The sequence below is a fragment of the Zootoca vivipara genome, chromosome Z2 (genome assembly GCF_965207765.1).
Source record: "Zootoca vivipara chromosome Z2, rZooViv2.hap1.1, whole genome shotgun sequence".
NCBI lineage: Eukaryota > Metazoa > Chordata > Lepidosauria > Squamata > Lacertidae > Zootoca > Zootoca vivipara.
Genome location: NC_142585.1, coordinates 24,986,873 through 25,013,293, shown reverse-complemented (window position 1 = coordinate 25,013,293; position 26,421 = coordinate 24,986,873). Strand labels below are relative to the sequence as shown.

The following is a 26,421-nucleotide window of genomic DNA, read 5'->3' as shown; positions in this document are numbered from 1 at the left end:
ACGGAGGACCTTATGGTCCAGGTCCACAAATAATAACATCTTGGAGGTCCCGGGCCTCAAGAAGATTAGACTAGCCTTGACCAGGGCCAATGCCTTTTCGGCTTGTGGAATGCTCTGCCACAAGAGACCAGGGCCCTGCAGGATCTGACATCTTTCCACAGGGCCTGCAAGACGTAACTGTTCCACCAGGCCTTTGATCGGGGTCCAGGCTGACTCCCCCTCTCTCCTTATAAGAACTTGCATGAAAGTGTCGTCCCCCCAACTTTTCTCACAGGCTCATATAAGATCAGTATAAGCAGTTAGACCTGGTGAGCATTTAAGGCCCCCATCCCTAATTTGCGGGTTGCCATCTGATTAGATTTCACTTTGATTCTGATTTGATTTTAGGATGTATTTTAATTGATTGCTGGATTTTATGGTAATATGTTATATATTTGATATTAGCAGCTCTGACATTTGGCTGGGGAGGGCTGGGTATAAATAAAAGAAATTTATAGTATTATTATTATTGTTGTTGTTGTGTGTAATACCACTTTTACAGTCACAGCTTCCCCCTAAAAATCCTGGGAACCGTAGTTTGTTAAGGGTAGAATCATAGAATCATAGAGTTGGAAGAGACCACAAGGGCCATCCAGTGAAGAAAGTTTTTAGGAGATTCCCATTCCCTTCACAGAACTACAATTTCCAGAGTATTTTATCAACAAGTTTCTGTTCCCATGAAACTCAGAGAACTGTAGCTATGATAAGGCTGGGATAGGAGAAGACAGGCTAAGTAGTATATACTGATGTTATCACTGCTGCCCACGAGCATCCACTGTTGAGGGTGGTTGCTTCACTTTGTCTAATGGGCGAACCGGCCCTGGCAGCTATTTATACTTGCACAACATTCAATCGAGCCCTTCCCTCAGAAGTCCTCAGTGGGGACCACTAATTGCCAGCAAAGGAAGATAAGGCCTTGTCATGGATTTGAGATCCTCAGTGGGAAACACCAAGGAAAATGGGGGTGGGGGGGGCAATCTCCCTAAATAAACCTGGTGTAGTGTTATTTATGATTATGTGTGCAAATCTTACTGAATGTGGTTTCAATGTCAAATCTTTTGTAAGCTGTTTGGGAACCTCTTTGGACTAATGTTGTGGGATAAAATAATTCTACATTCTACATTCATTCATTCATTCATTTTTTTTTAAAAAAATGCTAATATAGTGCAACATAATGAAAAAGATCGAAACATTGTACAACAAATATATGTGTGTGATCTACATATTACATTGTAAATAAATTATATAAATGAAAATATAAAATTAGTTTCTCTCTCTCTCTCTTCAGTTACTTGTGGACTCAGTTCATTTCAGGAACTGCTAGCATTGAACTATTTATACATACATACATACATACATACATACATACATACCCCTCCTTTTCACCTGACGGGGCTCTAGGCTGCTTACATTTAAAAATGAGAACCGCTAAAAAAAGAGAGAGAAAACAATTATTAAAAAACAATTAAACATTGTTAGAAGTAAAGTATGTACATAAAATCTGTTTAAAACACACCAATAATTACAAGAAAAACAACATGACACCATCCCTTTAATTAAAAGCAGTCTGTTGGAACAGGAAAGTATTCACTTGCCAGTGGAAGGACAGCAAGGAGGAAGCCAGTCTGGCTTCTCTAGGGAGGGAATTCCAGAGTCTGGGGGAGCAGCCAACAGGAAGGCCCTGTCCCGTGTCTGCACCAAGCGCCTGTGATAGTGGCAGGATCAAATATCTCAAACCCTGGGCGGGTTCGTATAAAGGAACCTAAGGTCCTTTATATGAGAGGTTTATAGGTGATAGCCAGCACATTATGTCCTGAAACAGACCAGTAGCCAGGCAAGCTGTTGTAGCAAAGGAACTGTCTGCTCCCTATAACCAGCTCCGGTTAACAATCTAGAACTAGGCGGTGATAATTCATTTGTCTTAAGTAATCCGGCGTAAAAGATGGGGGGGGGGTTCTCATTGTACATAAAAACATTTATGTGAGTGGTGGTTCTAATACACTTTGATGGGAGCAAGTGACTAATGGATGACTGTTGTTCCAGATGAGCAGTGCTATTTTCCTAGAGAAAGAGGTGCTGGAATGAACCACAAACACCTCCCTCATTCTCTTAGAATGGGAAGGCGCCCAACTGACAGGTGCCACAACTGAATTCCAGCTCAAAAAAAGCCCCACAGATGAGTTAATCTCATATTTAAATAAAATACAATGCTTTCAGAGAATCCAGCTACTGAGAATGGCTGCCTGCCTCCAGATTCAGTAGGAAACTGCCCGGTTCATTTCTGAAGATAACCGCTAGAGAGCGCTATTGATATAAATATTTTGTTACCTTTTCCCATATGACTGCTCTTCTCCCCACACCCCTTTCCTTTCTTCAATGCCTTCCTTTGCTTTTCATTTACTATCATGCAAACATAAGGAGCCTTTTTGAAATGGGTTTGTGAGTGGAATGAGTGCTTAATAGTTACATTCCAGTCAAATGCTACGAGAAAATGCCTGTGGTGTTCTTTTCAAGCATCACATACAGAGAGAATTGAGGCATGCAACTCTTAACATTTGCGATTTGGGGGTGATACCATTGCACCATGTTTCCTCTCATGGCTAGTCCCTGCCACCATCTCCCCTGGCTCTGTGGTTTCTGTCTCTCATGACTACTCCATTCCTGCTGCCCACCACTGCCTCCCTTCACCGCACCGGCACACATGTGAATCCCCCCTGGGCCTCTGACTTTTCCTCTCACATTCTCTATGCCCAGAACTGGTGCCCATTGAGAGGCCATCTTTCCTGTAGTCAGCACAGAAGAGGTGGGGGACTTCAGCTGACAACGTGGACAGCTAACAAGAAAGGAATTGGGGTTGTGTATGCACCATTAACTTTAAAGAGCATTACATTTCTCAAAGAATCATGGTTTCTATCAGTTGCCAGTGCTCCTAACAAACTATGGTTCCCAGGATGCTTTGGGAAAAGCTGTGGGCTTTAAATTTGCTTTAAATGTATGTATGTTGTGTACACAGGCTGGGACAGCTTCCTCAAGTTTAGACTTTGAATCCCACTCCACCGTGGTGTGGGGTAAAGAATGGGAGAGTTTGATAGGCAACTCAGTAGAACTTTGTGAGCACCATACTAATGGATTGGGGGCCTATTGGGTATAAGGCAGGGTCCTACATTCTATGAAGAAGGCCAGGGGTATAATGTTCAACACTGTCAGTTGAAAGAACCTCGGCAGGATTAGAAAATGGTGTAAATAATGGGGACCAGAGGGAGGATTGCTGAGGAAAGAACATCTCCCCTCCTTACCATGACCCTACTGAATTTCAGAGAAGTGAGATTCAAACCCATGTCTTTGTGGCTCATCATAGCTCACACACTGAGTCTTTAAATTGTGCTGTGGCTCTTTCTGCTAAAACATGACAGCAGTTGATCCTGATTCCTAAAGGAATCACCTTGCCAGACCAAGCAAGCCTAATTCAGTGAAAGGAGAATTTTTTTAATCCCTGAAGACCTTTACAAGCTGATCGGTGGTGGTGGATTCTGAGTGACAAAACCAGTCATGGTTTTATTTTACTTTTTTTGTCAGCAGTGTAGGAGAGAGAGCAAAATATCAGCAACTCAAGTGGACAGGAGGGAATTGACCCAGATTTTCTCCAGTGGACCCTGCCTGCTCCAACTTCACCTCAGCTGTCTCTTCTTTCTGCCTCTTTCCCCTCAGCTGCCTTGTCAACTTGTGACATCTCAGGGAGTCCGTAGCCAGTGGCAACAGCTGGTACCAAGGGCATGCACACCATAAAACTGGGATATTTGCAGGTGTATTCAGAAATACATTTATTTAGAAATAAAACTGGCTTGCTGATGCCCCTCTTCATTACTTTTATGCGTGGTCTCAGGAAAAACCTTGCCAGCTCCAGTCATCCCTGAAAGGAAAACACAGGTGGCAGTGTGATGGGGATAGCTACCATTTGGCAGTGTAACCCAGGCTCCTCCACTGGCTTCTGCCTGGCAATGCCACCCCTGACCTCTGAAGGCAGCCATGTTTAGGGAAGTTTTTAATGTTTAATGCTGTACATGTGTTTTTAATATTTGGTTGGGAGCCACCCAGAGTGGCTGGGGAAACCCAACCAGATGGGTGGGGTATAAATAAATAAATTATTATTATTATTATTATTATTCAGCCAGCCCACTTCCACTGGCTTCCAATCCTGAGTATTCGCTGGTTCACTCATTCACCATGTGCCTGCAGGCCAGTTTCCACTCTCTCCCTCCTGAGTGTATTGTTCCCAGTCATGCCACATCTGGAGGGCCACATACGCCTCACCCCTGAACACACAATTTTCCGCAAACACATTAAAAAAACCTCCCATTCACACATAGAGACACATTAACTCAACAGGCATTCTCCATTCACCTACTTCCGGGTTTGTGGCATTCGAGTTCCAAGTTGTTCGTGAACGAAGCTATATCCCACACTTCTTTATACCATTCTTCCATTTTATATTCTGCTTGCCCCTTCCACTTCCTAGCTATAATAATTTGTGGAGCTGTCAATAAATTTCTGAGCAAGTTCTTCATAGTCTGTGAACCTTCCACCCCATCATAAATAGTGCTACCTCTGGACTTTTGGTCAACTTTTACCCAGTGATTTCTGTTATCTCCTTAAACACCCTTAGCCAGAAAAAATTGTACATATTTACATCCCCACCACGTGAACATAATTCCCGGTTTCCTGGCATCCCCTCCAATATAACACCGAATATTTCTTGTTTATTTGATTTAATCTGACTGATATTAAATACCACCTCCAAACTAATTTATAATAATTTTATTTTATTCTTATAGACAACATTTTCAACGTACGATTCTCCCCAGCTTTCACTATCTATATACCCTGTCAGAGTCCTTTCTTAAAGGTAACTCTTATCACCCACAGAAGGTAGTAACCCCTACCAATCTCTCCCACCCCACCCCAGCTCTTTCCTTTCTTGCCAAGCTTCCAGCTATGGATATCAACCACCTTTAAGCTGCAACCAGCATGTTAACTTGCGTTCTTCCTGTGGCTGGCTGGTGCAATAGCAGTGACAGGACACCACCTGCTTCTTTCTGATCTATCTTTCTGGATGGTCCTGCACATGTTGCAGGATGGTCTTCGGTGCCAGCCAGTTCTCTTGCACTGTTGAGATGATCTGGAATCCATAGTGGCTGGTGTCTCTTAGTTTGAGGTCCTGGAAGTTTTTGATGCTTTGGTCTTAAGTCAGGGGTGTGTGGGGTGTTAGGGTTGTTGTTGTTTAGTTGTTTAGTCGTGTCCGACTCTTCGTGACCCGGTAGGGGTAGTACATTTGGGGTGGAACACATGGTGTTCCTTCTGCAGTAGTTTGTCCACCTTTGGTCTCCACCCTGCACTCTGCTCTCACCTGTGACTCCTAGAAGCTGTCAGCATGCAACAGCAGCCACACCCTGGGAATGGCTTCTACTGGCTGGCTAAATCTGGTGGCTAAATCTGGTGAGGGTAGCTGATGGCTTTCAAACCCTTGGTGAGTTAGGAACTTCCATTGCATGTGAAGAGTGGCTGTGATCAATAGGCTTGCACTGTTTTGGTTTCTATGAATAAAGAGTTAACTTCACTGATACCATGTTTTTATTGCTGACTTGCCCCTGACCCCAGCTCCTGACCGCTGAGGAGGAGATAGTCCAAACAGAACAGGCCCTAATGTTGTTTCGCCTCCTGGTTCTGACCCTCATTGGTGGATGGAGTACTCAAACACCCAACTTGGTTTTTGCCAAAGGTCAATGTGATGCATAAGCCACGCAGGGGGGTGCCTATGGGTTGGCTAGGTTGGCCCCCGCCAAGGGTGCAGGCCCATGTGGGCACAAAAATCACACCTCTCCACTCTGGCTAGGAGTGGCTAGGAGCTCGCAAAAGGTAACAAAATGCAAACTCCTTGTGTTTCTTGTCCATGGTCTCTCCTGGCTTTGATACAGCTCCTTGCCAAGAGGGAAAGGGGGCACTCATACACCTCCTTGCCAGGTTTGCCAGGTGATAAACCATTCAAGTTAACAGGTGTACCAGCAGTTGTACTAGGCACAAGCCCTTTGAGAACCACTGAGCTAAGACATTGTCCCAACACTTGACACTTTCCAAAGTTCTCCTCTTGAAAAGTAGGGCAGGCACAGTTATCCGCAAGATTAGTGTCCCAAGCCACAAGGTTGGCCAAGCAGACAGGCACTCCTCTGAATCACCTGGGTGTGCTGAGTCTGTTCATGCTGGTGCAGTCAGCTCCATGTTCTTGGAAACAGGTGGAGTCAACAGGGCCAGCTCATTGTCTGATCAGTTCCTATGCACCTCCGGGAGTGGTAAAGGGAGGCTCTTTGCTGTGTGGAGTTGTGTCAGTCTGCTATGATATGGCACTCGGGGTGTCCAGTGGCACAGAGGTGGGCTTCTACCCTGATATACCCTACAACTCAGCATCTCCCCTGGATCTGGATTGGCCCCCCTCACATGTGCTGGGCCCCTCCCAAAGATCCAGTTTCCCCAGTTTTATGTTACCATCCCAACCCTCCTCCCCCTCTGACCAATTTTACCAAGATGTCTCCACCGGACTCAGGGCACTGCCCTCTCTCCCTCCCTTCTTCCTTCCCACAAAGCTGATGGTCTCATTCTCCCCACAGGACCCAATGCTATCTTTGCCTCCTTCCTCACAATCCTTGTGCACTGTAGGTTGGTCATTCCAAGTCCAAATAAATCCCCAAGTTGCCAGTGTTGCAGATAGCTCCAGAGGGCTCAGTCAGATTACTCAAATCATATGAGAAACTTCTTCTCTTAGAAGAGAATATGAAAGGGAGAGATTATAGCCATCTTCAAATATCTGAAGTATTGTCATACTGTGTGTGTGTGTGTGTGTGTGTGTGTGTGTGTGTGTGTGTGTGTAATCCTTCTGACAACAGAACAGCCTCTTCCAGGCCTCCAGGGCAACTGAGAGCAGCAATCTAGTTTAAGGAGAGCTTGACAGGACTGAAGCGCACATAACTGTGATCTCTTATGGAGAACAACAGTTGAGAGCCTCTGGGGGAACAGCTGAAGTACTGCATCTTCTGGCCCACCTCTTGAATTGGCTGTGTGAGGTATTCCTTTGCAGTGGTGAGAGGGGAAGAGTCAAAGAGGCTTCTTGGGTCCCCTTTACCTGTAAACAAGAGCCGCCTGCACCCCTCTTTTCTCAGCCACTCAGAGTGAAAACATTCACCACTTCCTGTCTCAGCAACAACCGTGACAAGGAAAAAAAAACCAAGGCTGGATATCATTCCATGGGGCCAAGAGTTGGAGGAAGAAGAGGAGGGAGGAGAAACACTACAGTAAAGGGAGGCTTCCTCTCGGCCAGCCAGCCGCCATCCTGTGACATTGGATGTCCTTGGACTGCTGAAGCACACAGGATGGGTTCCCACACCTTCCCACGCCCCCACATCTTTTGCTCTATGTTGTTTGCCAGTGGCCAGTGTGTGTGCAAGAGCGCATAGCGTTATCTTTTCTTCCCTCTTCCTTTATTTCCCCTTCACAAGCATTCCCCTTTGCTCCAACCATGCAGAAGGATATGGCACAATAATTAAAGTACAGCCCCCACATGCGTCATGATTTGGATCAACTGGTTGTTGGAGGGTATGCACCTGGAGGCATTATTCCCGCTTCCAGATAAGCCATTGTTTAGAACAGGAATGAGAAGCCTGTGGTTACAACTCCCATTTCCCTTGCCCTGACCATTGCCCATGTTGGCTGGGACTGAAAGGACATTGGAGTCCAACAATGTATGGGGGGCTACAAGTTTCCCAGGTTTAGACTCTGAATGGGAAACAAGATATGCAGAGTTAACCTAATAAGAGCCATGTTGGATCAGAGCAAAGTGGAGCCCTCTAGTCCAGGCACCCCCAAACTTCGGCCCTCCAGATGTTTTGGACTACAATTCCCATCTTCCCCAACCACTGGTCCTGTTAGCTAGGGATCATGGGAGTTGTAGGCCAAAACATCTGGAGGGCCGCAGTTTGGGGATGCCTGCTCTAGTCCATCATCCTGTCCCCCCACTAGATAATCAGATATCCATAGGAAACATACAAACATGACCTTAATGCAACAGTGTTCTCCCCACTTGGGAATCCCAGTGATTGGTATTTAGTGGCAATCCACCTCCAGCATTGGAAGCAGTAGACAGCCATCATGGCTAGTTGCCCATGACAACCTTATTCTTCATTGATTTGTCTGTACCTCCTTTAAAGACATACACATTGCAGGCCATCATCACTTCTTGTGGGAGCAAATTCCACAGAATAATTATGCTCTATGAAGAAGTACTTCTCTTTTTCCATCCCGAAGCTTCCAACATGTAGCTTCACTGGATGGCCTTGTAGGATTCTGAACTAAAATGTCCCAAGCATTGTAACCATTCCTCACAGGGTCATTGTTCTAGGCCCTTGGTAATTTTGTTGCCTTTTCTGCAGCTTCTCCAGCTCTGCAATACCCAAGTCGCCGAGTGGTGAGATGTGTTGAGGTTTCAGCATGTCTCTTGGGTTTGATTTCCTTGGAATTAAGATAATTAGAAAGAGCATGAGATGGACGGCTCACAGCATTTAACACTTCAGCAGACCTAGATCATCCAGTGGGTTTCTCCAACACTTCAATAGGTTTCTTCCACTCAGAGATAACAAGTCAGGACTCTGGGTCTCTTTCATGCCCAGTTACAAAACTGACTATCTTTTGTTCTCTTGCACACAGAGACACTTTGATGACATCACCTTCAGTGGGGGCAGAGGAAGACATCTTCCTTCCATAAGAACTCTAGCTCTATACTTTCTGTGGCAACAGATCACCTGTCCTTGGCCATCTTTATTTTAGTTTTGCAAAGGTCCATTCTCCCAGCACCTGGAGTCAGCCAGACTATGTTTGTCCACAGGTGAAGGACAAAGGATGCCCCACTTTTCTTGCCTAGTCATAAAGGTAGCAACTGAGCCAATAACCATCACTTAACACAGGACATGACTGGGCAAGATTTTACCAAATTAGTTTCTATGCTCTCACCAATTGTGGGTCAAAGGTCACATCCACACCATATATTTAAAGCATTGGCTCCACCCCCGCCCCCAGAATCCTGGTAACTGTGGTTTGTAAGGATTAAGTTGTAAACTACAGTTCCCAGGATTCTTTGGAGGAAAGCCATGTGCGTTAAATGTGTGCTAAGTGTGTTGTATGGCACAGGTGTGAGAGCTCATTCAGACTCACTCCAAACTCCACCTGTCAAATCCTATATTAGTATTCTAGGCTGTTCTGTAATACTGTGTTGTTGCAATTCATTCCTAGCTGCTCTCGGGGAAAAGACACTTGCTTAGAATGCAACATTCATCTGACTCAGCAAGGATGCTGTAATTATATTTTCATTCATCTGCCCTTTGTCCTTGCAATGAGTACCACTCAGGTCCTGATGACAAGCGTGTGACCAAAGTAGACTTTCCAATGCTAACTCACTCTTCGCAGGGCCTTCACCTTTCCGAAATACACAAACACAGCATGGTTCCTCTGCTACCGCTAGAGAATGGCTGGGTGATTAAAGATGCCTGCTTACTCAATTGCACTGGGAATACACCCTGTATTGTCAGCCTAGCTGAGTGGCAGAGATTTTAAAACATGACATGCCTGTTCTTTTTGATTCCTAGAATGCTGCAAGGTAGGGGGGTGTTTCATAGAACTGCCTTATATTTCTGGAAGTCAGTCACTTTCTCCATTAGATCTTAAAAGAAAAGAAAATATGTGGAGGCAAGCAGTTCACTTAGCAGTGAAGAGACAAAAGGGCCTGCCAAAATTCTCCTTCATTTTCATTCCCCCACCCCCACCCCACTGGTAAGCTGAAGAATATTTAGTCTGTAGGAGGAAATGGAGTTGTGGGTGTCAGAGACAGCTGGAACATGTATCGTGTGTGCTGTTCTTCCCTCTCCTCCCCCTTCCCAAATATAGCACACTGTTGTTTTCCTTGCTGTGAGAATATTGCAGAGGCATGTTAGCATTTTGCTGAATAAATGTGGCACGTGGTCACTGCAGGAGCATGAAATCCCTGCTTTCCCATGCCTTGTCATCTTTCGCAGCTTCCTCGGCCTCTATCAAGGGATTATATATATTTTTCCTTTGCTCCCTTTTTCTTTACTTTGCTTTTATTCAAGTCGCATCACCCACAAAAACAAAAACAAAAAAACCTGTTGATGACAAAAATAGTCAATTTTTTTATTTGTTTACTTTTGCTGATTGGCATTCAACATTGTTTGAACATACATGGGTGGCCTGAGGCATTTTTTCCTGCCAAGAGGGAAGATTCAGATAGCATCACCCATTATAAGGCTGCCTACGCACCATACATTGAAAACACATTTCTGCTCCACAAATAAGCATGGAAACTATAGTTTGTTCATGTTATTGGGAATTGTGGCTCTGTGGGGAGGGTAAACTACAGTTCCCAGGATTCTTTTTTGGGGGGTATGCATGTGTACTTTGAATGTGCTTTAAGTTTATGATGCATACACAGTTTTATTTCAATACTGGTGGTGAGACAGAATCCCTCACCATTCCTGAAAGCAGCATGGTGGTTTAGAATATGCAGAGCAGAACAGCTTAGGGCAGTGGTTCCTCGAGGGTGTGGTGTGCCACACTGATGTGGCAGGAGAGAATGGCACATGTGGGAGGAAGATTCAAGGACAATCAAATAAACATTTAAACATTTCAGTGTAGTATAGTATAGTACAGTTTCAAAATATGTTTTTATTTTCGGAATATAGATAGATAGCTTTTCAAAATGAGAAAAAGAACATCAGCAGATCATGAGGACAATCCTAGTTGTGATCCAGAATTTCGAACAGAGTACTGGAGAAGACTCGTCTAATTCGACACTATTATATGGCCCAAGCAAACCTTCCAAAGAGAAAAAGAAAAATCGGTGTGGCGAGAGCAAGCTTTTATTTTGAGAGTGTGGCCCAGAGAAAAATGTTTGAGAACCACTGGATTAGGGGATTCAAGGGGAATGGTAGATGGGGGGAATACTACTACTCCCTGGCACCTGCCACCTGAGGCAGATGCCTCACCCTGATTAATGGTAGGGCTGGCCATGAAAATGTACTTTTACTGCATGTGTACACCTCAGCCATGGACACCCCCGTTCCAGTCAAATGCCTGGAAGAGGGCCAGTCATCCAGGATATCAGGCATCCTTCCTTAGCCTCTCTTTCAAACTCTGAAATGCAAACACTCTTGAGTTTCCCTGCACTTGTTAGTTCCAGTTCCCCCAGCAGCCCCAGTAAGAGGCTGCTGCTAGGCTGGTCAGTAGCTTATATCTGAAACATAGGAAGCTGTCTTATACAGAGTCAATCCATTGCTCCATCTTGCTCATTATTGTCTGCACTGACTGATAGATGCTCTTCAGTGCTTCAGACAGGGGACCTTCCCAGCTCTACCTGCAGATGTCAGAGATGGAACCCAGGACCTTCAACTGGCAAAACAGGTGCTCTACCACTGAGCTATGGCTCCTTTCCCCAAACCATCCGGCTGCCCCTGTTTCTCAGAACAATTTTTGTGTTTTCTTCCTTTGTTTCTACTTCTCATCACCTTGCCCCGCTTCCTCGCGTCTCTTATCCTGGCCAGTCCTGCCTGTTTGTCTGCTTGCCTGCCCTGGATTCCCCTGGTTCTGAGCCTGCCCAAACCAACCTCTTAGGCTTCTGATCATGCTGTACTGCTCACAACCTAGCAAGCCCATGACACATAGGTCAACCTGCTTTAAAAAGCCAGGGGCAAGGGATGTGCCATTTTAAGGCAGGGCTGTCAAACACTAATGAGTTAAAGGATCACACTCCCTACTGTCAGGGCTGGGCCATGGGCAGAGGTCCAACATGAGCTAGTAATCAGTACCTGAGTGTCAGAGCCACAGGACAGCTGAGGAAGCAGGGTCAAGAAGATGCAAGTTGGATATTAGGGGTGAAGAGAGCAAATCAAGACCTGTGGTTTATCCAGGTGGCAGGACTGAGGAGTGATCCAGACATTAAGATGAAAGGTTAACCAAAGATACAGGGACATAGCAGAGCTCAGCAAGACTCTGATACTCATGCAAGACTTAACTGGAACATGAAACCCCTTTCTACTCATTCCTTTCAAGGCGGATGCAGTAACCTGCCTAGATAGTTAGAGTACTGTAGTGGCTGGTGTCCATGGGGCTGCAGGGAGATTAACAGTAGGTGGAGCCAGAGCCACTGATACACAGAACATACTAACTCTAGTGTGCAAATGGCCCCTTGAAATTCACCACCCTGTTTGTGTGCAGACATATTGTGGATTAGCAGTGGCTGTTTGGATAGCCTCCACAATATCTCTGCGCACAAACAGGGGACATTTGCACACTAGATTTTGGCTGCCCCACCAGCAACTGTTTGGTTTGCGTTGGGTTTCTGCAGCTGCTGCAAGTGGCGGCAGCAGTGATTGGGTTGGCCACTGTCATGACTGTGGAGGTGAATTTCCCTTTGTAAGGGGATGAGGCCAAGGACTTGGTCAGAAGAAGAATTCTACCCAAGGACTAGCCTCGGAACCACTTTCACAAGACAAGCCCATGGTGCAATGATACCTCTGGCCTGTGGATGTTAGACAGCTGTCCTCTGACTCAGAAAAACTTATTTGCAGAAGAATCAGTCTTCCCCAGTATTAACATCCCTGCACAGGCTTTTTCTAAGAGCCAATGTCAGGTCGTTGTTGTGGGAGATCAGCAGCCAAACCTAACAAATGCATATTATTGCTAATTAGTGTGAGAAGGGGTCAACACTGCAGAGCTGTATTGCTGATAGGCCGATACTAAGACCATAGACGTTCAACTAGCAGAGTGACTCTATGTTATATAATTTTCCCTTGTCTCCTGGAGAGTACTTCCTGGCTAGTAGTGAGAAGGACAACAGCCGGGGCAAGTGTAGTGTGTGTGTGAGAGAGAGTGTGTTTGTGTGTAAGCTGGGCTAGAAGCAGGCTACTGGCACAAGCCTGCGAGTGAGAGCCATGTTTGATGTCTGCTTGAATCCAAGGCTGTGACTGTGGGAGAAGCAATACCTTATGGGGTGTTAATGCTGTGAGTCCCTCCATCTTTGGCTTAGGTTGTATATATATTTGTAAATAAAACATCTATCATTCGATAAATGAGGAGTACATCAGCTCTTGGTCAAAAACTATGGGGTAAGTCCTCTTCAATAGGTATTTCACCATATTTTCTTACCCACCTGGGGTATGATACTGTCCTCAAAACTGTGAAACAGAGGTTATGGGATATTGCCTTTAGGACTTACAATCTCGCTCACATGTGACCTGTGGCCAATCTGTGTCAGAAATCCAAAACCTCATTCCAAGGAAACCAAACCCTGGGTAAACTCCTGGAAGCCTTGGGAAATCATACTGCTTGGAGATTGGGGTGGAGTACAACACAATGTTGGCCATTTCCAGTACCCTGTGCCAGGAGCAGGCAGGAGACAGATGGCATTTTGAGGGTCAGGTTTTGGTGGCTCATGCTTTTCCTGTTTGCAGACATAATGGGACTAAGTGAATCTTGGTCTTACCAGTGTGCTACATTTTATAATCTTCAGCAAAAGGATTTCTTTAGGCAGATTTACATAGATATGTTACAGACGATACCTGTCACATTTCAAGTCGGGGCCTTTGAAGGCCACTGTAAAGTTTTCTAAATACTGTATGCACTTGGCAATTGAGAGTGGCAGTTCATGCATATAAAGGAGTGAGTTCTAATTCACACAAGCTGATTCTGCAATAAATTGGCTAGCCTTTAGGGCCCCATCAGCCTCTTTCTGTGTGTGCGCAACTGAACAATTTGCTTTACTCTAACAGATAAAGAGACACCCACAGTCCAATGCTAACCGACATTGGTGACTGGTCCTCATTGCGACTGGTATGGTGGAAGGCAGGGAGCCTAACAGGAGGTGCAGCAGGAGCCAACAATGGGAAGAGCCAACTATTTTAGCATTGTTCCTTCTTATCTCTGTTGAGTTCTACAAGGTCAACACTGGCACCAAGGAGAAGGAAGCTGATAGCCAGTGCCACCCTTGGACTGATTTTAGGTAGGAAAGTGGGCAGCTGGGGGTTAGCTGAGGGAAGATCAAAGTGGATGGGGCTGTGCCCCATTGGCCCTGATGAATCAGACTCCAAAGCTAGGCATCACAACTCAATAAGATTTTGAAGGGGCTTACTCCCATGTAAACATGTTCCAGAGGAAGTTCACCTCTACTTCCTTAGTAATGTCTGACTGTTTGTGAACCCTGTGTTGTGAATGATGGCCATTGTGACCATTTTCCATGCATTTTAAGCTTGAAAACAGTGATACCAGTGTTTCTCAAACTTGGGTCTCCAGCTGTTTTTGGACTACACTTCCCATCATCCCTGACCCCTGGTCCTGCTAGTTAGGGATGAAAAAAGTTATAGTCCAACAACAGTTTGGGAAACCCTCGTTGATACTTTTAGCTTTGCTTTTCCATCTGACTTCTAGGCTTACAACCCACCCACATCCCTCAGAGTACAGTACAACCATGTAATATGCACCTGCCAACCTAAAACAATACTTCATGCATCTGAGAAAGTGTTGGATTCTAGTCCATGAAAGGTCACGCCAGAATATACCTGTTCATCTTGGAATAGTGTGGAATTCTAGACATGTTTCCTTAGAAGTAAGTTGCCTCTAATTCAATGGGACAAAATCACAGGTGCTGGCAATATATTTTTGACTACAACTACCAGCAGCCCCAGCCAGCACATCTGTATGATGCAGAGGCTGGTGGGAGTTGTAGTCTAAAACATCTGGAGGGCACCAGACTGGGGAAGGCATGGGTATACTGTAAATTGCTATTATATTTTTATTACTACAGTACAGTACTTAAAAAGCCAAAGAGTAAAGATTTCAGGTTGCATATTTACATAGGTTTACAAAGGGGGATTTTATCTGTATTTTGGTCATTTTATCTAATGCTCCTCCTACTCACCGCAGACCTGCTGAAATTAATGGGCCTACAACTGCCTTCTGCCCTCATGTAGATTACCCCTCGTAGGTAGTACTGATCCCAGTAACTATTAACAAATTACAGTGCCTAGAATTTTTAGGGAGGGATGGGAGTGCTTCCAATGTGCATTACAGACATAGTCTGTTTGCAGCTATCTGTTAATTTCAATGGGTCTACTCTGAGTAGGACTAGCGTTGGATGCAACCCATTATGCCTCCACATTTTTTAATTCTATTGATTCTATTGGTATTTTATGTATTTATTTTATTAAATGTGTAAAATAAATTAGCATTTGGTGCATATTTTATGTAAAAGGCTTAAGAATTTGTTCTTTTAGTTGGCAGTGGGGACGGATAAAGTGGCACAGAAATATTGTTAAACAACGAGTACACTCTCCTTGCTTGGAGATTTTTATGCAGAGGTTGGATGGCCATCTGCTAAAGATGCGTTAGTTGCGATTCCTGCATTGGACTAGATAACTCTTAAGGGTCCCTCAAACTCTAGAATTTTATGATTTTATGAAATGATTTGCAGTGAGCCCGCAAGGATTTCTCACTCTCAACAGTTTAACACAAAATTCTAGCCCACCCACTCAACCCTAAATTATATTACAATGAAGAAAAGCCGTGGTTGGGATAATTTGGTTTCTTTGGGGATAAATTGGTATACTGTATTTTTTGAAAACTGATTTATTTTATTTTCCCGTGTAGTGGAAGGACAGTAGGCTAAGCCCCCTTCTGCTCTGGTGTTCGAAAGGCAAATCCCCTGGCTTCGGATTCTTTCGTATGTGAAGCACTATCTTCTTTTGCAGCCGGGCGCGCTTGGCGGGCCCCGGGGTTCCAGAAACAGAAGTGGGTGGTGGGGAGGAGGGGCACATAGTAGACCCTTTCCACGCTGCTGCCCGCACCTGCGCTCCAAATTTATCCGAGAAAAGCAGAAGCTTGGGGAAACCAGGCAGGCAGACCCTTCTCTGGAGTGAGAGAGAGGGAGCGATAAAGAAAGAAAATTAAGAGCCTGCAAAGCGGCTCCACTGGCTGGACTTGTCAGTTTGCACGGAAAAGCCAGGCAGTGCATTGCGGCGGAGAGCCAGAGAGAGGGAGCGAAGGCGGGGTGGTGGTTTGTAGCGGCCTCTTGGTTCCCCCATCCTTTTTTTGCACGTGCTTGTTTTTGTTGATGGGGCTCAGCCCGGCCCCGGCATCACGTGCCTCCTCGACGGGCTCTCATTGTGTCGGGAGCCGCCTGTGTGTGTGTGTGTGTCACTGATCAATGTCATGACTTCCTCCTTGGGCTGAGCAAGCGTTTGCGTCGGGGAGGACCCGGTGGAAGGAAGCCGACTGCGTTGATCTCGTCGCCCCCAACTCCTCCACCTCCACATATACACGCTCTCTCGCTCCCTCCCGCTCTCTCTCTCTCTCACACACAACTTGCCCGGCTGAACCAGCTTTCTCGGCATTCCTCTGCAGCCTCCCGCCGCCGCCTCCACTACCACCACCCTCGTCGCTCCGCGCATCGCACCAAGCCTCCTGGGCTCCCCCCGGCGGGACGGCGGGGGGCGAAGAAGATGAGCGCAGGGCACGTCGTGTGCACGGGCTGGCTCATCAAATCGCCCCCTGAGAAGAAACTCAAGAGATACGTGAGTAATAATAATAATACTGTAATAATAAGGAAAATAAGTCCTATCTCTGCACGCCCGCCCGCGCGTCCCCCGCTGTTCCTTCGCTTGCAAGGTTTTCTCTCTTGCTTTACCAGCGGAAAGCTCGGGTGGGCTCAACGTTCCTTTACCGCGCAACTCCTGCCTGCTCGCTTTCCAACTGCGGCGAGCTGGTGCGGGATGTACGTTCCTACGACTGCAGGGGGAGGGCAGCGCGATCCTAAAGCTGTGTCTGCTAGGAAGCAAGCCCTGCTTGAATTGAGCGGGGCTTGCTGCCAAGGTGAGTTAGGGTTAGGATTGCAGCCTTCAAGGGACAACGCCGAAATGCGCATCGGCGAAGCCCGGCTCTCGTTTAGGCTCCCATCGGCATTGCATTGCATGGGCTGATGGTGCTATTCGTAGACCTTTGTGTGTTTCTGTGTGTGTGATACAAATACAACCGTCGGCCCCCACCCCCTTTAGTGCTTGGGTGATGGGTGGTTGTTATGCAACCTGTAGTTTGTTTTCAAACCCCAAAAACCTAACAAACCACATTTTCTGTTTCAGTTAATGTGTGTGCCTGTTTTGCAACCGACATTCAGATGCATCTTGTTTGACTTTGGGTGACTTGCAAATAACTTCTTGCTCTCCTATTGGGGGACACGCACACATAGTTGCATCCCTAGAAGTGGAGTAAAGATGCGGCAATCTTGCAGCTGCTTCGTGTGTGTGTGTGTGTGTGTGTGTGATCAGATCCTGATCGCAGCTGGACCAAATTCATTTGCATGAACCCTTAGCGTCTTTCGTACTTGGTTTTACAAGGGCAGGGTGGAGGCGGCGGAGAGAAGGATGAAGGAGTTGCCTGCTTCGGCTAGAAAGTTCAGAAGGTTCCGGGGCTCAGGACCAACTCCGTGTGTTGCAAGGAACCCAGAATCTTGCTCTCGCGGGGGGCCCCTCTGAAAGTGTGCGTTGTTCTTAAAAGCCCATTGTAAGCTCTCAGCTCAGGATTTGCAAGAACGCCATAACAGTTAAATAACACCATCATTTTTCAAATGTTTGTGTGTTGGCCTGCCTAAAACCGCTGCAACCGTTCTGGTGGTCCGTGGATTCACCTCGCAGCATCGGCCGCTTAGACTCCTCTCCCTTAACTACCCAGCCCAGCCGGTCTCGCTTTCCCTTCGTCTCAGCCCTGCCGCCTTCCTCCTCCTCCCGGTTAGTCCGGTCTGTCTTCATTGACGCTATAAATCTGCTGGGCGGAGAGATCCCTCACACCCGCGCAGCTTCTTTTCCTTCTTCGTTTGTACAGTGCCCTGCAAGTGCCCGGCGCGAGTGCTTAGCAGACTTGGGACTGGAGGCAAAAGTGACTCCGGAATGCAACCAGCAAAACACATTTCCTGATCCTGTGCGTCCCCTTTGTTGCTGTCCGGTTTGTTGACTGATCGGGAATGAATGCACTTAAGCGCCCCACGCCTCCCGAGGAGGGAGATATGCCACCTCTGCATGCAGTTCTTGAAGGCTGGCATCACTTCTTCTCTAATTCCTTATGTTTTCCTAAACTGCTGGTCCTCCTCGCCCTTCAAAGGCATCAGCTCTCCCTCTCCCCAAACCTGGAAAATGAAAGCAAAAATCATTGCATGGGTGGACTCTTAAAAGGTTTCTTTCTTTCTAAGCATTCTTTCCCCCCACATCCATTGGGCTCTATTCTTTTTCTTGCTTTTACTCTGCTAAATTGCCCCCCCCAATAACTTTAAATAACCATTGCAGCCAGTCTCCAGGGTGCTGGCATATAAATAGCAAATTTGTAGTATCTTTGGATTTTATTTCATTGCTGACATTGACATCTGTGGGCCTGTTTTGGAATATGAAAAGCACAGACAGCTCTTATACAGCAGCATACAGATATAGAGATAAACGTACCTATAATACATATAAATCTCCTAGCTGCCATTGTTAGTAGCTCTTGAGAGCGGAACAGTCTGGGTCACTTACACGCCAATGTAAGTTTGCAGTTAGGTTCCACTGGTTGCAGCTACTGTACACCATACATTTAAAGCACCCTTAGGAATATGGGCCTTACTGCCTGCACATCCAGATCTATCTTCTGCACCACACCGCACAAGCTGCATCAAAAGCACTGCAGGTCTGTTGCCTTATCACACAATATTAGCCTTTGTGTATTCAATTCATGTGTCCCTAAACAGACTGTAGGAGCATGTTGAACTGATTCATCAAGCTGATGGGAGTTGCCCGAAACATCTGTAGAGCTGCTTCTTCTTCTTCGGCGATTACTCGTAGCCGAGTAAGATTGTCTTCCATAAACATGGTTTTAACAATGATTCCATTAAGTGACTGTGGAGGCCAATTCTGGATCCACACGTCCTTCCACAGTGGGGACATTGGTTTCCGGGTGGGAGTTGATTCCAGTGTTGGGGTAGGTGGGTTGCAAATACCTAAAAATTTAGGGCAGTGGCAAAGGGGATCTTGCCTTCTCTTCAGACAAACACTTTATACATAACTGTTTTTGCAGGTGGGTCTAAGCTTTGAAAGTTTGGCTGCGCCTTGGGAACATTTCAGGTGTTCAAAAGGCAAGACAGGAACTGTAGTAGCACCAATATCCACCAATATCCAGAATTGCCTTGAGAAGCAGCAGTGAATTCCATTGCATTTATGCACCACTAATGTTGCCAACCTTTTGGTAACAGTGAAGGTTGGTTCATTAGAGAGGATTGGGGTGCTACCCTGTCAGCCTAAATCTACCCTCAGTTACTCCCATTTGCCTCCCTTCCTACTTATAATCAATCCACAAGGTTGCATTTGTCTCAGTGTTGTCCCCTGTAGAAATTCATTCAGGGAGAAGGATGGGGACAAAACTAACAACAACAACATTTTTATTTATTTATATGCTGCCCATCTGACAGGGTTACCCCAGTCACTCTGGGTAGCTCCCAACACCATAAAACATAAAACATTAAAAAATTTCCTTATACAGGGCTGCTTTCACATGTCTTCTAAAAGTCAAAGTTGTTTATTTCCTTGACATCTGACAGGAAGGCATTCCACAGGGTGGGCACCACTACTGAGAAGGCCCTTTGCCTGGTTCCCTGTATTCTCACTACTTGCAGTGAGAGAACTGCCAGAAGGCTCTCAGAGCTGGACCTCAGTGTCCAGGCAGAATGATGGGGGTGGAGACTACAGGGCTGAGGCCTTAAAGCTCAGCACCAACACTTAATTGACTCTGCCTGTCATTGGTTCTGCACCATCTACTATTGACCTCTCTGCCTTCTCCCCTACCATTCCCTATGGGCACCAGCCCCTACTGGTTAAGAGGCTAGTGGTATTTCAATAGGGGAATCTGATTGATCCTCAGCCAGCGTGGAAACACACAGTACTAGCCTCTTAGCAGACCAGTTTTTATTAAAATATACCTTCTATCATACAGGCTAGTGGAGGAGTGACAGAACAATCCATCCTTCATCTGCCAGTGTTCTGCATTTCTCCTTCAGTCATGGAACTGGGGGAACCTCTTACTCTGCAGCCAAAACAGGAGCCACAGGAAGGATGGTGCAATCCCTCTTCTGACAGCCTGCTTGTTCACCTGTATGAAATTCCTTGTCGCTTATGGTGACCAGGCAAGCTACCTAAATTCAAGGCTCCTTGGTGATACTATTTTCCAGTGGTCTTTAGTTAGATTTCTCTAGGGCAAACAGAAGCTAGTCTAGGAATTGCGTATTTATTTATTTTGCATTTGTATCTCACATTTTTCACCAAGGACCTCAAGGTGGCATACATGGTTCTCCCCCTTCTCGTTTAATCCCTGCAACAGCCCTGTGAGGTAGGTTAGGTGGAGAGGGGTGACTGGTCAAAGGTCACCCAGTGAGTTTCATGCCCGAGTGGGGATGTGGCCTCTCAGGTCCTAGTCCAGCACACAAACCACTACACCTTGCTTGTCCTCAATAAGTGATTGGTTGGCTATTTTGATACCTATTCCTGCATATATTTCATCTCATACCTATGACTTTGAGCTTATACTTGTGGGATATATTTGACTTGAGCAGCATTTTTCCCAGCTCACTTTAGAATGTGAAAAGGGACAGTGTTCTTGAAGCCACCAACATGAATCTAACCAAACAGCGGGAGGCAGTGGAAGACAGGAGTGCCTGGCGTGCTGTGGTCCATGGGATCACGAAGAGTCGGACACGACTAAATGACTAAACAACAACATGTTCTATGTGCTGATGTATATGCACTTGTGGCTACTTTCTAACAACAGTCATTGGAGGACATTCTCAGTGGCTTCCATGAAAGCAGAAATGTTTCTGAGATAGGATTGCTAAATTATTATTCTGTAGTCAAAGTGAACTCTCTGCGTCATACAGTACAGTGGTACCTCTGGTTACGAACTTAATTCGTTCCGGAGGTCCGTTCTTAACCTGAAACTGTTCTTAACCTGATGTACCACTTTAGCTAATGGGGCCTCCCGCTGCCCCGCCCCCACATGATTTCTGTTCTCATCCTGAGGTAAAGTTCTTAACCCGAGGTACAACTTCCAGGTTAGTGGAGTCTGTAACCCAAGTGGCGCTGTGGGTTAAACCACAGAGCCTAGGGCTTGCTGATCAGAAGGTTGGCGGTTCGAATCCCTGCGACGGGGTGAGCTCCTGTTGTTCGGTCCCAGCTCCTGCCAGCCTAGCAGTTCGAAAGCACGTCAAAGTGCAAGTAGATTAATAGGGACCGCTACAGTGGGAAGGTAAACAGCGTTTCTGTGTGCTGCTCTGGTTCGCCAGAAGCGGCTTTGTCATGCTGGCCACATGACCTGGAAGCTGTACGCCGGCTCCCTCGGCCAATAATGCGAGATGAGCGCGCAACCCCAGAATCGGTCACGACTGGACCTAATGGTCAGGGGTCCCTTTACCTTTAACCCAAAGTGTTTGTAACCCGAGGTGTTTGTAACCTGAGGTACCACTGTACTTCTAGTCTGCAAGTTACAAACAGAAGCAGAATTTAGGTCCACATCCACTGTTATATCCAACTAAGTACAACTTGGAGTAGACCCACTGAAATTAATGGGGCTAGGTTAGTCATGCCCGTTAATTTCAAGTGGGCCTACTCAGAATAAGTTGGATACAACATCTATGTGAAAACAAGAATTGTGGTGCTAGAACATTTTTTATTTCTCTGACGTTAAGGTTGTCAACAACTACCAGCCATGTTGGCTATGTACTACCTCCAAGACTGAAGGCACCAATGCTTCTGAATACTAGTTGCTGCAAACCAGAGGAGGGGAGAGTGATCTTGTGCCCAGGTCCTGCTTGTGCATTTCCCACAGGCATCTGTTTGGCCACTATGAGATCAGCATGCTGGGCTAGAAAGGCCATTGGCCTGATCCAGCAGACCTCTACTTATGTTCTTACTTTCAGTCGCTGCACATCCAAACAGGCTGATGGTTGTAGCAGTTTGTTTCTAAGAATCTTTGCACAAAGTCAGCTAGCTTGGAAAATGAAGGATGCACACACAGGATTGCTCATGTGTAACTCTTGAGAAAACAGATCCTAGTCCAGCATGCCAGTATAGCTGGAGTGTCCCAGTGCTGATGTGTGTCGTGGTGATGACTAAAATGATGATTCACACATATCTCTTGGATGTAAAATTACTGGTAAGACAGTTGAGCTCGGTACAAGCTGGTTCACTTCTGTGCTATTAATATGTTAATGGTATTGCAGGTTTTGCTGATAATGAATGTGAAGGGCTTTGAACACTTAGGTAAAGTAATGTCACTCCTCCTAATAGTGAACTCGCTCAGTGTTTCTGTGCAGACAGGATTAGAGCCAAAATGGGGCTGTTGAGAAACAGTATGTCAGTGAATCTCAAGGTATGCATGAATACACTACAAAAGAAAATAAATAAAGGGGGGGGGCAAAGAAAGCCCCCAAACAAGTAATATGTACCAGTACATAGTTTTCAGGAGCTATGAGATGTTGAGCGCTGGTTGAAAAAGAAAACCAGGAAATTGGAGAGGTATATGCAGGGGAGAATGAATTGAGCCACTACCAACAGTAGTGTGGATGTTGTTTGACTCCAATTCCCTTCAGCCTGACAGGGCTGGTGGTTGTTGTAGTCCAACGACATCTGGAGGGCTTCAAATTTCGCACTGCTGCCCTACAGCTATATAGAGACCCAGAGGAAGGCATGGTGGCTGAACAGGAGCACACATCCCTGTTAAGAGGTGAGACTTTTAATATGTTGGAGATCCGTATTTTTTCGTGTACAAGACTAGGTTTCCCCCCCCCTAAAAATAACTAGGAGGCATCTTACACACAGATACATCTCCCCCCATTTTCTTAAATCTGAGTCCCCCAAATTAGGGAGCATCTTATACATGGGGGCGTCTTATAGATGGAAAAATGCGGTATATAGATAAGCCTGTTAATGTTATTTACGTTGATGTTGAAACAGTTCTTTCCCTTGCTTTTCTTAGAACTGAACTTAAGGGAGCTAAACTCTAGCCATTAGAAAAATAGAAACACCTGAGAGAAATCTATGAATTTTGGTTTCAATGTGGGGTATTACTGATCAATTCCTCGCTGCAATAATACTATCAGATTCTTTACATGTATGTTGTTGTTATTTCTTTCAATGGATTTGTAACCCACCATTCCTCCCAGGGCAGCTATCATACAGTACATATAATTTATGTGTAGGACATATTTATTTGGTACTTGGTACACAAGAGTAGCATAATTTATTAACTGGACACACATGTACCAAATCGCAGCTATATGAAGGGTTAGTATTAGGCCCTCACCCGAAAATATTTTCCCTTCCCAGCAATATATGCCATTCATAAATCATACAGTTTTATAGCAATTCCCAAGTACAGAATGGAAGTCTACGAAGAGGTTTTATTGTGAAAGTTGTGATCTTTTCACTTCATTCATGGAGCTCTTTTGAGAGTTTGTGAAATCTTGTAAAATACTTTATGTCATGCAAAATTGTCTATGCTTAAAAGGATGTTCCAGGCATGAATCTATCTTTTACTTGACTGAAGGAATTGGCCCATACTAACTTTTCAGTGCTGGGGTGAGTGAAGTCTTATCTACTCCATTCAGGACTTTCCAGTCTTAGGTATAATACTCCCCCCCCCCTTTCAAAAAGGCATGTATACACATTAAGCACACGGCGACACAACAATATATCAGTTATAAAACAAATTGGCATGGCACTCATGAAACTGGACAACATTTGTCTACTACCTTGTCTGTTTCATTAAACAGGGATCCCTAGCGAAAGAAAATAAATGAAACTTTTAAACAGTCAATGCTTCTTGTTTGCACTCCGCACAAGCAACATATTTTTTACTTGTCCATTGTGTATCTCTCATGGAGTTTCTCTAATTCTGGGGACTTGTGCTTGTAAACATACAACAGAGTAGCTGGCAGCTCCCTGTACTGTCTTGATGACAGGCTCCTGTCACACCTTCAGATATAACAGCATTCACTGGGAGACAACAACAATAATGAATTGGTGGCAGGGCAGACTTTTCTTTGTAAAAGATGGTTGAATGAATCTGCTTCTCCGTACAGGAAGACCTGCGATCTGAAATGCTGCTGTTGTCCATGCAACTCTCTCATCCCAGAATGCAAATGGGAGGTTGCCAGTTTGAAAGTACTCCCATTAACCGAACATGTTAAAATTCCCACGCTCATAGAAAACTAGCAGGTCAAACTTTTGTATGCATTTGGGGGGGAATGACACCAGGGAACTTTTAGACAAGCTGTCCCCACATGATTCTGAGGTGGTACTGAGAGGGGTATAGGAGCACTGTTCTATGTGCCAATATGCATATTTGAATCCACTGGAGTCCGCTTTATAGGTTACAGCAGCAGTTGCAAAAGCAGAAGTTCAGGTCACTTGATCCTCTTCTGCTTTCTGTGCTTCTGCTGTAATGTGCTAATCGGTTCTCATTTCTAACTGGCCGCTAGAGAACATCTAGTCCTAAAAGTAAACCAGGAGGTCAGGAAAACACCCTCAAAACCTGCACCAGCTTGTGCTCTTCATGAGGAGGCTGGAGCACCATGAGCATTTAGGGAAATCAGGCCTGAAATCACCTTGAGAAATGGTCTGCTGTCTCAGTTCATGTATATCACCACATCCACAATTTAACTCTTTATTTGCTTTAAAAGTCATGTCTCCCCTTTCAGTATAGAAGACGTTTTCTCATCCTAATTAGGAACATACAAAGGGACTATAGAAGCTACTTCACATATGGGCCGGCCATTGGTCCATCTCACTCAGCATTGTCTACACTGATTGGATTTCAGTCGGAATCTCTCCTGGCCCTGTCTGGAAATGCAGGTGATTGAACCTGGGACCTTCTGTATGGAAAGCAGATGCTGTACCACTGAGCTACCAGGCCTTTCCCCAAATTACCTCAAATGCTACCCTGCACTTGAATCCCTTTCATGAGGCCTTCTAGGTACACATTAACAACTCGAAACTCCCCTCAGCCCCAGCCAGCAGGAGCTGTAGTACAGCAACATTCAGGCACCAGCTTGACTGTCTCTACGCTGCCATTTCATTCACTAGTCTGCCTCTGTTCTCCAATGAAACTAATAAGCTGTTTGGGAAAAGCTTTGTCAGTTTTATTGATTCCCTTATCAGATTTCTTGCTTACTGTAGTTAAAGGTATTACAGCAGCTCCCCGTGTTTAAGCTCTTACTTGGTAGTCATTGGCAATAAGGAATTCCATGCAGGAGAGTAGATGGTCTGGTGAAAGAGGGATTAGGGGGGCTCTGCCCCTCCTCTACACCCAGCTTAGAAATTAAGAGGGTTGACGAAGATTGGTGGCTGGTGCCTATTGGGACTGGCAGGGAGCCCAAACAGTAGGTGGTTCTGGTTCTAGTGAGATGCAGAGCAAACTAATTCTAGTTTGTCCCCATTCTCTTCTCTGCTGAGTTATGCAAGGGGCACCACTGAGACTGAGGAGGAAGCTGATAAGCAAGGTTACCTGCCTGGACTGGTTGTAAATAAGAAGGCAGGCCAGGTAGGAAGGTTCAGGGTAGACTGCGGTTGGTGGGGCAGTGGTGCCCTGCCCCCAAGTGCCCTAACACAGCAGCCTCTACTGGCTGACAGAGGAGGGAAGCCCCCTCCTCCTCGAGATCCGGCATACCGTAGTACAGTAATACGCTGGACTGCTGGAAGAAGGATGGTGCTCTCCTTCCTCTGCTAGTAATATTTCTTTCCAGTCCAGTAACTCCTATGTACTTATTCACAAGGCTGCCTTACTGTTTGCACAGGGGCTAAGTGTGCATACAAGCCTCCTTTTGAATGAGGAACAACAACAACAAAGGACCATCAGCTGAGCAGCAGTGGTGGGCAGCAGAGATAAGGGGTGGCTGGATCAAGTTTTACAGGGTTGGTGAGATATCCTCCATCCTAATGGTGAAGCTTAGATGTTATGGGAGAACCACACTTTCTTTGTAATGCTTGTGCTGGGGTAGAAGGGGTGTGTGTAAATGTGCTTAACCCTTCTCGTTTCCACAATTTCTTCCTTTCAAATGAAACCCCGGCAGTTAAAAGCAAAAGAAAGTGGTTTAAATCAAAATTATTTTAAATATCGTTTACCCAGAAAATGGGTGTTGGGTCACTTGCAGGGGGAAATTAGCATCAAGAAGGGAAAACATACCCGCACTTGCATATCATCTCTGTATCTGCAGGG

The 26,421-nt window shown here is 45.6% G+C and overlaps 1 protein-coding gene across 3 annotated transcripts in view; it reads left to right on the top strand.

Annotated features, from left to right (window-relative positions):
* Positions 1-16,146: 16,146 nt before the first annotated feature.
* GAB3 (GRB2 associated binding protein 3) overlaps positions 16,147-26,421 on the top strand; it is an 86,072-nt gene continuing 75,797 nt past the window's right edge. For 2 of the 3 annotated variants that reach the window (XM_035101950.3, XM_088664620.1), the window contains exon 1: positions 16,306-16,712. In XM_035101950.3, coding sequence (XP_034957841.1) covers positions 16,641-16,712 — 72 coding nt within the window. In that variant the 5' untranslated portion in view covers positions 16,306-16,640. Of the gene's footprint in view, positions 16,713-26,421 lie in introns of all 3 variants that reach the window. The other variant, XM_035101952.3, reaches the window with a different exon arrangement.